Source organism: Xiphophorus hellerii, chromosome 18, assembly GCF_003331165.1.
Source record: "Xiphophorus hellerii strain 12219 chromosome 18, Xiphophorus_hellerii-4.1, whole genome shotgun sequence".
In the NCBI taxonomy this organism is placed as follows: Eukaryota; Metazoa; Chordata; class Actinopteri; order Cyprinodontiformes; family Poeciliidae; genus Xiphophorus; species Xiphophorus hellerii.
In genome coordinates, this window is record NC_045689.1 from 12,263,824 (window position 1) to 12,277,489 (window position 13,666).

The following is a 13,666-nucleotide window of genomic DNA, read 5'->3' on the forward strand; positions in this document are numbered from 1 at the left end:
CACTAAGATGCATTTTACAAACCGAGAGGGACCCAGAGATGTTTCATCATCGAAATAAGGTTTGTGTTGCTGACCATGTAACTTTCTCTCCTAGATTTTTGATATTGTTCACAGATTAGATTCACTCTGCTCCAGATTTCTCTGTTTGGATGTACGGTAGTCATTAAAGACAGTTTTTATCAGTTTGCATATTGTATTTTTCCTTTTCATTGTCTTTCACAGAAAAAGCATATAATTTGTGAAAAAGTTGAAGGAGATCAGGGCTCACACAACAACAACAATAACAACAACAACTGGATAAATTATTGGCTGCAGCGCTTGTACAATGTGGTAAGTCCGTTTTTATTCATATAACTAACGTAGAAGTTTGGAAAAATCTGGACTGTCTGGAATTTATTCTGGTGATTTATTTTAGTTATTTGTTTTTTGTATTTATTTTTTTTTTTACATCAAAGTTTAAAGATATTGGATTTCCAACAAGTAGAAGCACTCAAACAAGATATTCGCCTCAGGAGAAAAAACAACAGAAGAAGACAAAGAAAAAGAAGATTTTCTGGGGACTATTTGATTGCTTCTTGGTAAATCTAGCACTTTATATGCTTGATATTGGACTTGATTCTACTGAAGCTCTGCAGGTTCATCTTTTTTATTCTAATGAGCTTGTTGTTTGTCTGACAGAGAATAATACAAGAGTATCCTGATTGTGATGATGATTCTCAGGATCAAAAGAGAAGGTAACCAACTTGTTTGTAAGATGTCCAACATTTTAACACATGGCAACCACTAATCTTGGTGTAATTCTTCAGGATTCTAGTTACTTGATAACGCTTCACAAATAAGAACAAGAAAAAAAAGTGCTGTGCATTCAATCTTAAATTAAATACAGTGGAGCCCACCGGCTTCAGTTGTCACCTAATTAGTACATAGATCCCTCACAGGATTAACACTGAGGTGTATGCAGTGCAGTTGCTTCGCCCGTAACGCAAGTGTGTAGGGAACCAAGTCATTAAAATCAATCATAGTTACAATATATGTAAATGAAAAGGTGTGAAGCATACCAATAGATACTAGTAATTCAAAAGTGACGAACTTGCTCCGGAGAAACACAACTTCCCTCCCCCAGTTGTCCATTTCATTGTGCTTCAGTCTCAAATTTGTCTCCTGTGCAGTGGGAGGCACCACTGTAAAGGTATGCACTCACCTTAAAGCATTAATCATAAACATTAATCCCACTAAAGCATTACACCAACATGGTATTTAGAAACAGGTAATGCTAAAGCACCAAAGTCAACCATGTCAAGTATAATACTGCCCTCAAAGCCTGATAAAGCAAATTTGTTATTGCACACAAATAAAAGATTTGACCTTTGACCTTTCAATTAAGTTGTTCACATTTAACATCTGGCAACATGTTATCCACAGGATAGCAAACAATGTGTGAAAGAGTCTTTTTTTGTTATTTTAATTTGTTTGTGGTTACAAAAATTCACAGTTTGCCTGTCTGCGTTGTGATAAAGTTGAGATTTTTTTTCATTTTCTGGTTTTAGCTTGATTTTCCATCCCTCTTCAAGCTTTTTGCAAAGAATGAGAAAATGTTTCAGCCGCTTGAAGTGGAAGTGAAAAACTTCCAAAAACATACCCCAAAAGATTTGCAGCTGAAATTACTGAAAAATATGTTTCTATGAAGTATTGAGATTAATCAAAACACATAGGAATTACTAATGAAGTGACTTCTGAAGGTAATTGGTCACGCTTTAATTTAAATTGTTTAGGTAAGTTTTTCTGTTATTTGAGAGGTTTTCTAAATGATTTCTTTCCACTTTGCAGCCCACTTCAAATGGAAACTAAGACACAGCAGTATAAGAGCTATAAAGAAGAGAACACTTCCTCGAAGCACAACCAGAACGTTCCCACAAAGTACCTCCACCACAACACATTAAGTATGAACAGATTAATTGTTATAATCATACTGAACAACTCTGTCTGTTTGTGTTTGTGCAGAGTCACTACAATCCAGGTCCAGTCCACTTGTATGAAACATCAGAATGCAATATTACTTGGGTAAAAAACGTCTGCAAACTGTAATTACGCAGATAACCACCAGGAACAATGAAACTGAAAATGATCTGTCATTAAACACCATGATGCTAATGTGACTGTGCATTTTTGCATCAGATTCCCAAACGTTAATATGATCTGCTACATGAACGCCAGCCTGCAGACTTTGCTTACACTCAAGGAGTTCGTGGAGGACATCAAATCCCAGGAGGACGTGTTGGCACTGTGTCCCGAGGCTCAGCTCATGAGGTACAGCAAGAACATATGCACAAACACACACAGAGAAATCTGTGAGTTGAAGATAAAATCAAACATCAGCCTTTATTTTCCAGATGCTTCCTAGACATTGTGAAATGTCACTGCTCACCTGATTCCAGGTTGAAACTGGAGGTGGTTATAAGGTTTAAGAAGGTCCTCTCTTTCCAGGCCCCAGAGTTTGGATATGAAGGCATGAAAGTCAGTCAGCTGCTTTGTGTGGATCTGTGTTTTACCTGACTGCAGTGTTTGACATTAATTTAACTCTGCGTGTTCTTGTGCGTTTAGGACGCCCATGAGTTCCTGACGGCTGTGTTGAATCAGATGAAGAACCTGCAGCCCCTTCTGACAAAGACTGCGGCCACTATAGGGAAAAGATACAGGTGCCCAGTTGAGACACATCTACAGTTCAAAATGCGGAACACAAGGATGTGCAAAAGGTAAAAGCACTCTTCTACCCAGAACTAAACATGCATTTATTCCCGCTTGTCCTGAGCAATGTTCATTATTCCAATAAAATATTGCAATATAATATTTTCTGATTCTTATCTGCAGTTGTGGTATTAAGTCCATAAGAGAGGAGGATTTCATCATGCTCTCTCTGGACCTGATCGCTGGAGGGTCAGTGCAGAACATGCTCAACATGCACGAGAAGGTATAAGAAACTCATCTATTTAATCCACCCATCAGTCAGACAATATTTTTATGACACTTAGTGCTTTTTGTGCTGTAAATAACTCACATTTTGTTTTATCCACAGGAAAGACAACTAGAGTTTAAGTGTGAGTGTGGAGGAAACACATCAGGTCTGCAGTCTAGATTTCTGACCCTTCCCAAGTGAGTGGCAACACCATTTTCCAAATGTCTTCTGCAAAATGTGAAGTTATTATAATAATATAGATGTGTTTATGTACAATAAAGTCTAAAGCATCAGTTTCTCATCTACAGATATTTGATTTTGCAACTAAAGAGGTTCACTTTCACAGAGAACCTGGTGATGGTCAAACTGGAGGACCCCATCGTTTTGTGCAGGGAAATGACAGTAGCTGGCCACCAGGTACACAGATTTGTACAACTCAAAACCAAAAATTGAAAGGTACTGTGTGGACAATGTGGGATTGTGACATGACAGCTGTGTGTGATGCTCACAGTTTTTGCCTCTGAATCTTTACAGTACAGCCTGGTCAGCGTCATCAGCCACGTAGGTTCTTCGGCGAAGACAGGTCAGATAACATCTTACAAGACCTCTGTCTAATTTTGTTTAAATCTGACTAGAGTTTAAATTTAACCTTCAAATTTTAAGCTTAAAAAAGCCTAGACACTTGGCTATTCTTTAAATCCCAAAGTTCTCACCTACTCTTTTTCTTTTAGGGCATTACGTGAGCGATGGGCTACACCCGGACCAGTCCAGGGAGGACGGGAACGATCGATGGCTCCACTTTAATGACATTTATGTGATGGAGACAAATGGAACAGTCATTTCGGAGATGTGTACAGGGGAGTCTTATATCCTTGTCTACCGGAGGAGGGTAAGACAATTCACACCATGGAACTGGTTAGTTTATTTCACTTCACTACATGTCAATATTTTTTTGTCTGTTTTTAGGAGTAGCCCTCTCTGGTATGAGGACGCAGCCCTCAGGAGGAGGGGCACACCCCAGAGAGCCTGGTTCCTCCCAAGGTTTCTTCCTAAAGGGGAGTTCTTCCTTGCCTCTGCTTGCCAAGTCACAAATGTACTTTGTTACCAGATTGGACTCCAAGTGACAAAACACAATCTAAGTGGCTTGCTCTCTGGGAGTTATGACATTAAAAACTGTACAAACCCAGTTCAATAGAAGGAAGAATGATTTTTCTTTCTCTGGATGTAATTTGGTCCACAAGCAAATCAGAGATGGATTTGTAGATTAAATAAATTGAAAAGAACTGCCACATCTAGAACAAGAACAAGAGAGCAGGACTACTGGTCTCACATGTAGTGTGACTGAGTCAGTCAAAAATACAGTGAAGGTCACCAGATATAGAGTTAACGTCTCCGAGATACATTAGGTCAGGGGTGTCCAAACGTTTGGCCAGATAGGCCAAAACTGTAGACTCAAATGTAGTCGCAGGTCAAAAACAACAACCTAAAATCAAGCAAATAAAGAAGCCTGATATTTATTGTAGATCCAAAATCTGGAAGGGATTTTTACAACGGTGTATTAGGGCCATTTTAGATAGAAAAAGGAATATATTTCTGCCAAAAACTCAGAAATTTTGGATCCCGGGCCTCACTTTTTTACACCCCTGCCTTAGGTCAACTCAACTTCAGGTTGCATGAGGTCAGGTGGGCACCGCACAGTGGAACAGTTTTAGCACTGAGTTTGATGCTTTTCTGTGTGGAGTTCTCCCTGTGGATGTATGAGTTCCCTCTAGGTACTCCGCCTTGCTCCACCACCCAAAAACATGCATAGAAGGTTAATTGGCCACTTTAAATCATTCTTGGGTGTTAATATGTGTAAGTGCATGTTGTATGTCACTGGGTTTTTTGTGGGTCTAGAATATGGCTCAAGTCAGGTTTTTAAACTGTGACGGGAAACCGAAATACTGTAAATGTCACAGAAAATACTGTAAATGTAAACAAAATTAAACCAAAGAAAAACACAGGAAATCTATTTCTATAAAAACAAATCCTCATAGCTGATCCTCAGTCTCATCTGCCTTAGATCCATGTTGGTAAAGAACAACACAGATATGACAACATTACAACCTACAGATGGATTTTTGAGGAGTAAAGTAAACATGTGCTTCAGTAGAATCATACTGATGTAAGTAGCATCTAATAGTCAGAAAAAGGTGATTTCTGTTGGAGTTTATGACATCTATGCTGAAAGACACAGATATCATCCAACCTCTGAATTAACAGGTGTATCATAGATTCTGCTTTATTCTTATCTTGGAAAAAATAATCTGTGTCCAGTTCTCTGCCAAACTCCTCAAAACATCACCGTCATCTGATCAAAAGCTTCTGTGTTTTGAACTTGTGTTACTGAATAATTGATAAGGTTTTGAGAACTTTTACCTGCTGTTTGATGTCCTGGTTTTATATTTGTTCACATTCATAAATTTTTGATTGCATCTGAATGGACGTTAGAAAAACAAACCTTGCGTTTACCTGAAGTTGGGGGTCAACAAAACAAAGTAGCTCAGGGTTTTATTCTGTGCCATGAAAAGTTCATGTGGTCTGTAAAATGTTGAGAAAAACATCAAAATATCTCTTACATGGTGGTATAATATTAATGATACTGTTGTGCAAAATCAATACACCTATCAGCAATCTCAATTTCTTTAATGAGGAAAAACTGAAGGATTTGTGAAAATATTCATTTATCTGTAGGTACCTTCAAGTGTCACTGATAACCAAATATTATTGAAAAGTCATATGCCATCCATTTTGTCAAAAATCACAGGAAAATCTTTCAATAGGTTTGTTCTCTTTTTGTGTTTTCCTCACTTTTTCTACAGACTATGACTCCAACATGAACTTTCCACACAAACTTCCATTCCTAACATTCAGACGACACCACAAGATGGCGCTCTCCATTACAATCTGATAGTAAGAGCATTTGGTCAGTGGCTTTTCACTGTGACAACTGTATTTCTGTTAAATGGGACAGAGCAAAAGTGCTTCCACAGTCTTTTTTTGCAGATGAAGTCAGAGGTTTTCCTAATGGCTGCTGCCCTGTGGCTCCTCTCTCTTTCCTAGAACTGCAGTGAGTGATGGCCCTGAGGGAGAACCGTTACCATTAGCTGTATCTTTAGATGCTACCGCTTCTGTTTTTACAGAGATGAAACAAAGGTTCACAAACACACAAACACACACATGCACACACAGGGACACATGCATATATACATGAGTGTATATATATATGCACATATAATGTGTATATACAGTATATATACTGTATATGGAAAAAATTAAGAAATCACCTCACTGAACACCATTAAAATTTCATGGTTTTTCCACCAAATGTTGATTTTTGAACTCGTCCTGAGTTAAAACATTAGTATTGTTGTTTCTAAATGAACATAAACTTGTTTTCTTTGCATTATTTGAGGTCTGAAAGCACTGCATATTTTTTGTTATTTTGACTATTTCTCATTTTCTGCAAATAAATACTACACATGTGCATATATATACAGGGCCTCTCATAAATGCTTGAATTTTAAAACAGGCCTTAGATCTAAATTTGTAAATGAAAACAAGACTACCGTTAAACTTAATTTGATTTTCAGCATTGATAAAATAAACGCCTTTAAAATTAAAATTTGTGTTTTGAAGGAATTTGTACATTTTCTTTGTAAAAGTTCAAAGAACTGTTATTGTTTGACTGTTACTAGACTGTTAATGTCTCAAGCTACAAATGAAAATGCCTACTAATTTTCCAGCTTCTCCTGTGTCAAATAAATCTTTCACAAGAGAGAGTGAATTAGAAACATGATTTTAGTGGGTGATCTGCTGAAATTAGGGGCAAATACAATTTGTAGTCCAGTAATGTCATGTGTACTGTCTCATCTTATTCAGAAGACTTTACATAATGGTAATATGCATGCCTGCACAAAAGCACATGATCATCATCTTGTTATCTTTCTGTTCCACACATTTGCACCAATTTTCATTGACAGAGTTAATTAGCATGGTGATGAAACGCGGACCCAACCAAACACTTGCCCTACCCAGCACACTTATCTTGTCGGGAGATGGGACTTAGAATAGCACATAGCCAAAAATAGCATAAGCTGAGCAGAGCATGTCATTAGATAAAGGCTTCCCTGACTAGAGGAGGCTGATACGTGTAAAAAATCAGTGCTAGTCACTCAAATCTTTATGAGATGTTGGGCACTGTGTTGTGCAGAAGCAGAATCTATTTCATGCATGTGCAGTCACAGATAAGTGCTTCAGTTTGAAGATCTGTTTGATAGGGGCAGCATGTCTCCACACGAGAACTACCAGCAGGGAGGGAGACGATTAAAAAACTAGCTCAAGGTTAGGTTTGGCTTTTCCGTTCAGAATTTAAACCAGAGACAAGAGCAAGTTTTGAAATCATTCTGCAATGCTTTTATAAAACATCTGGTTATTCATCATCATATTTATAACTTTAGTTAGAGCCTTGGCGACCTGTCCAGGGTTTAGCTGCCCTTCAACTCAAAGAGGGTGTCACTAGAACAGTTTGGGCAAAATATTTAAGAATTGAACAAATGCACACAAAATGTCACTATCACAGCAGCCTTAAAAGTAACCTTATATGCAAAGAATAGTTGATTTGGGGGTTTAGTTACTCGAAAAACCGATGTAACATTTAATATTCCTGTTAAAGAGGAGCATGTTTAAAGCTTAAAAACACTGACTTTAAAGGTATTTTGGGCAATCATAAAATCACTGCTTTTAATCCATCTCTGTTTGTGACATTATCTCTAAGTTTTCCCACTAATTTTTCTAAAACTTCAACTTATCCCGAAACCTAATATCTTGAGAACTGAATGCATCATCACTACCCCTGTAGGCACCACAGAAGAAGACGTTTAGATGTTAATCAAAACGTTGCTCTGTCACAGAGCAAAGCAAAGCCTGAACACGTTGAATTCCCATTAGGCTGGAGGCAGTTTTTCAAAGTGTCAGCTACATAGCAGAAAATAAATAATACAAAGGGAAATAAAGGGGTTTTCTACTTGGCCTCCCCAAGAGCTAATGATAATCACATGTTCTTTGTGAACTGCTGCTAACCTCCAAACTTCTGCTTGACTTACATTGTCTATGAAGGATGTCTATCGTCCACAACAATGACATTTTGCATGTTCTGTACCCACTCTGAGTTATTTTTTATGTTTGCTGACAGTTTCTCTATGAGTAAGTTTAATTAATGGAAGCAAACAAAAGCTTGTGTTTGAGAAAGAAAGGCCTGGGAGGGATATTTTGATTATTTATAAGGCTTTATATTATGCAAAGCTTTGCATTTGCCATTTTTTAAAAAGCCGTGTAGTGCTTTTGGTTTATAAATAGATTAAGGCCAAATTAAGAACCGTAAATTATACATTTCAGTCATTTGATATCATGTCACAATAATAGATTCCAATTTTTCCCCCTCTTACTTTCTCAGTGCTCATCTTTTTTTAACATCATTTGCTCTTCTTGCACTTAGCATAAAAAAAGGTTTCTTCTTCAGGCTGACACCTGTACATTTTCATATAGCAGCACACACTTGTCAGGATTTTTAATGCAAAATCTAAACCGGCACACTTTTATTTCTGTTCACATTCATCCCCCTCCTCTGTCTTTGTCAGCAGAATATTGAGTTACGCCTAGTTGGGGTTAAGAACACCAATTTTAAAGTTCAAATGCGTGACAAACACAAAAATACATGAAGAAAAACAGAAGAAAAAAGACTGAGAAGAGAGAAAGAGAATTCAGAATATAAGTTGCAAATCATGAATACTAAATATGTTCATTCTGGTTTCAGCCAGTCCCTTCTTGGTGTCATCAATCACAACCTTGCTCCTGTACTCCACAGTGCTTTGAGCTGATAATGGACTCTGGGCTGAAGGCAACGCAGGTCCTCTCTGCCTCTGATCAAACTATGATTAAATAATCTCCTCAAGCAGCTAAGACTATTTCTAGGTCTGAACACCTTAAAATCTATTTCACAAATGTCTTTGCAAACTTGGATTACTTTCACTAGTACAGCCTTAGTTAGAAGCATTCAAAATCCTGGATAACTTATGATGTAACAGAATACGTTTTAAAATTGTGAATGCATTGTAAGAAAAACTTTGCTTAGAAAGAAACTCAAACCATGAAAACCCCTTGGTGTGGCTCAGCTTAACTTGAGAGACCCATTTTACATCTTTCAGAGCCAAAGACGATGCTGACTGCAAAGTGACACCGCATGAGGTTAGAGGTTCGTTAGCGAACACCAGGAAGACTATGGCACACAACAAACACAACAAAGAGGAAGTTGTGGAGAAGAATGAGGGTGAGTTAAGATTTTTTATATGAAAATGTTTGAGAACCATGTATGTAATGTTTCGTCCAATTTAAACTTATGCACTTCCTTATCTTTGTTCATCAGATAAAATCTGAATGAAATTCATTATGTGAAATTCATTAGCAAAGGTACTGCACTCTTTTTAATCTTATGCAGTAAGCTGGAGATAAAAACCTTTGGAGTCAGGTGAAATACATGCAGTCAGATGCAGAAAAAAAATTGGTTAAAAAAGAACAGACTGAAAAAAGAGAAGAAATCAGTAAAGACGAAGGTGGAAATCCATCAAAGTAGCTGTTTTAATGACCAGCGTAATAACCGCCTTAGCATGCGGCTTTAGAGTCACGCTTTCAAAAAAATCAACTTTCCATAAATAGATCAAATTTTCTTACCGGAGAGCTATTTAGATAAGCTTCCTATCTTCCTGTCTACCACTTATCTAGATCAGGACCCCGTGCACTTTCAGGTGATAAGCTGATTACAGAGATGATAACCTCATACAACCTCTCGGACAGACACACAGCAGGAGATCTGATGAAGCTAAGCCAAATGCATGTTTAAAATATTGATCGATTTGGCTGCAGGGTGTACGGAGGTCTGAGTTTGGCTGAAGATTATCCTGCTTACAGGTTTACCTCCAAAGAAAAGCATTTTTTATGTCTGGATTTTGACGGAAATCATCAGAATATGGCCGTTCTGTTTGCAAAGCACAACAATTTCCACCAAACATCTGTTGCATGTAATAAATTCAGACCTGGTTCACTCTGTTTTATGCCACTATATACAGTATATCATTCTGTTTACTGAACATTTATATCGGTTTACATATAGAATAATTTTTTTTTAACTCTGTGTGACCCAGTCAGGCCTTCATAGATTATGCATTATAACAGCTTAAAATATCTCATCTGTACCTACCATCACTATCATATCCCTCCCCTTAAAAATTCCCAAAATAGACAGCAAGAGGCAGCACAGTCGTCTGTCACTGACTGGAAATGACATCAATAACACCCCTCTGAGACAAACCTGTGATGCGGGGCTTTATAAATAACAATGACTTGATTTGTTGGTACACTTCTGCACTGCCTGGAGGGAGCAGTGCGTTTTTATATGGCATGCATATCAGACACTCAACTGTGGAGCATCAAGTGCTGATGTGGACTTTTTGTACAGAATTTATTTAAAATATTTCATAAATGTGTCTGGATTGGGTTTGAGACAATAGCCGATTTAACCCATTCACTAAAGCTGTAGTATATGTAACTTTTATAAAAAATATGTTATTTACATGTTTGAATTTTATTTTGTTTTATTTGAACATCATTCTGAAGATGCAGCTTGAACAAATACATGCCAGGATTCGAACTCCAGACCTTCTTGCTGTACAGCAGTGGTGTTATATTCTCTCCTAATGATGCTGTATGTGAAGTAAACCAGTCCACCCTACATGTTGGGATGTTGCTCTCAGATATGCAACCCTCCAATGTCTATTATGAAAGATGCTGTTTGAAATAAGACCTGTTTTGTGTTGTGAGTGTTAGAATTCAGAGGAAAGCTGCAGAATATGTGCAGTAATGGAAAACTGAAGAAAAATGAGCCAACAGGAAAGCAATCTGTTGTTTATTTATTTTTTTACTCTTCAGGAAGTGCTGTGTGTCATTCCTGTGATTCACTGATCCTTTATGTGACAGCTGGAAGAACTCCACACAAAACCTAATGTATCAAAATAATGTTTTTACATTGTTCCTCATACATCATGGCAGAAGAAGCAACTTCGTGCTGCAGCATTACCGATAATACCGCGATACATATCTGTAGCTCTCTCTGCCACAGCCCCCATAGGCTGCCTCGACAATGGAGGCACGGAACATGGTCCACTCAGACTCAATGTCCCCCACCTCTCCTGGAACGTGTTGGTACACTGTTTGAACTGTGTTCAAAGTTCTGCCGGAGACGGGAGTTAAAGCTCCGTCTCACAGGGGATTCCGCCAGACGTTCCCAGCAGACCTTCACAACACATTTGGGCCTGCCAGGTCTGACCGGCATCCTCCCCCACTACCGGAGCCAACTCACCACCAGGTAGTGGTCAGTGGACAGCTCTGCACCTCTCTTCACCCGAGTGTCCAAGACATACGGCCGCAGATTAAATGACGACAAAGTCGATCATCGAACTGCGGCCTAGGGTGTCCTGGTGCCAAGTGCACATATGGACACCCTTATGTCTGAACATGGTGTTGGTTATGGACAATCCATGACGAGCACAGAAGTCCAACAACAGAACATTCCTAGAGTTCAGATCGGGGGGACCGTTCCTCCCAACCACGCCCCTCCAGGTCTCACTGTCATTGCCTACGTGAGCATTGAAGTCCCCCAGCAGAACAAGGGAGTCCCCAGGAGGGGCACTCTCCAGTACCCCTTCTAAGGACTCCAAGAAGGGTGGGTAATCTGAACTGTCGTTCGGCCCGTAAGCACAAACAACAGTCAGGACCCGCCCCCCCACCCGTAGGCGGAGGGAGATAACCCTCTTGTTCACCGGGGTAAACCCCAACGTACAGGCGCCAAGATGGGGAGCAACAAGTATGCCCACTCCTGCCCGACGCCTCTCACAGTCTCTCACCCCCTAGAGATTCCTCGTTGCCCCCCAGTGCTCCCTCCGAGTCTCCGGATCCCAGAGCTCCCTATGAGTCTCCGCCTCCTAGTGCTCCCTCCGAGTCTCCTTCGTTGCCCCCTAGTGCCCCCAGTGACTCTTCGTCGCCTCCAGGTGGTCCCAGAGCTCCCTCTTCGCCTCCAGGTGGTCCGGTCCCTGCACCGAAGTCGTCCACTGGACCTGCCTCCAGGGATTTGCCTCCTGCGCCGCCGACGTCGCCCGCTGGCTGGATGGATGGATAGTTTTGGCCCTACTTGGAGAACATTCAAACCCCATGAAGACAGAAGGACCCAGGCAGGGATTCAAACCCAGGCAAACGTTTTATTCAAAGAAAAGAAATGTTTTAATCACACCTTAGCAGAATTTAGAGACCAATTAACTAAACGGTCTTGATTTCAGACTGTGGCAGAAAGCCGGAGTGCCCGGAGAGAAACCTGCAAACAGGAAACCTGTCAAATCTTTTTACCTTTCAACCCCATAATTTTATTTAACTGAACACATCAGGACACATGTTCAGTCCCAGTCAGATTTCTCCAGCCTCAAAATGGTCAATAATTCTCTTCATTATTGTGAGTTTTTTCATCTTCCAAAATTGTTATTTTTAGCTCCTCTCCAAAAGCTCCTTGATCATGTTCAAGAGGAGGGGCTGGAGAAACCGTAACGTCAGGTGTGACTTCATTTCTTTTTTGCATTGCTATGGGAAGGCCCCAATGATGATTGTACGATGCGATTGGCCTCACTGCATACAAATAGGCATGTTAACACAGCCCACCTTAACCAACAACGTTCTCTTTCCTCTTTTGACTCTTCAGTACCATTATTTGTCCGTCTTTGTCCTTCTGAGCTCTTGTTTACACCCTTATCAATTTCCTTCCATGTCAAAATGACTCCTAAATGTTTGATTTCACCCTTCATCTGAACATTCACCCATCCATCTTTAAAACTCCACCTTAAGTCATGTGAATCACCCTCCTTTCTTCATCATCACTCAATCAAGCAATTACATCATTAGAACCAGATTCACTTTCAAATATGCTGATTTTTAATGACCACAACTCTCCACCACAAAAAAACAGTCCTCTGCTCGCATGTTTAAAGCCACTATCAGAGTACCATTAAGTACAGCACTCTCGTTCTCATCTTCATCAGTCAGCTTCCTGCTTCATCCATGCATACAGTCAGTGCCTCTTTCATCATGTTGAAGTACAGAGGTTGAAAGCTAATTAATGAGGCTCAAACTTAATAAGGGTTCTGCCATGATTATCATGTCATGCGACCACCAGTCTGTGGTTGCACATTAGAGGAAGCGAATATTACAGCGTAAAGCTTTTCTCATCTCCATCTACTCATCCTCTGTGCCTCATGGTCTTATGTCACCTCCATCTGTCCCTCCTGACTTGTCTTCTCTCATTAGCCCTGTGCATATTTATTCTACTCCATCCATTAGTTAGCATGAAAAAGCTAAATTTGGACCACTCTACAGCAACATATCGGTCTAAGAAAGATCTGAAGATGTTGCCTTAAAAATTAATGGCAGTGCTGGAATGTTTGTTTGGTTGGTTGTTTTTTAATCAGTGTTACGGTGATCAACAGGAAAAGGGAAATGTGCTGCAAACAGGTATAAAGCGCAACAAACAACAAAATGATCCTGAAGCACATGAATGATGCAAACTTCAAAACATAAAAA

General features: G+C 39.5%; 1 protein-coding gene across 1 annotated transcript; it reads left to right on the top strand.

Moving 5' to 3' along the window:
- The first annotated feature begins 704 nt into the window (after positions 1 to 704).
- On the top strand, positions 705 to 4,311 carry LOC116708076 (ubiquitin carboxyl-terminal hydrolase 37-like). Its single transcript, XM_032545843.1, has 12 exons — positions 705 to 734; positions 1,828 to 1,917; positions 2,002 to 2,061; positions 2,176 to 2,307; positions 2,391 to 2,514; positions 2,602 to 2,753; positions 2,869 to 2,968; positions 3,074 to 3,150; positions 3,262 to 3,370; positions 3,488 to 3,536; positions 3,685 to 3,842; positions 3,920 to 4,311. Exons 2-12 carry the CDS (start codon positions 1,838 to 1,840, stop codon positions 3,923 to 3,925), a joined length of 1,047 nt encoding a protein of 348 aa, XP_032401734.1. The 5' UTR covers positions 705 to 734; positions 1,828 to 1,837; the 3' UTR covers positions 3,926 to 4,311.
- Positions 4,312 to 13,666: the final 9,355 nt, after the last annotated feature.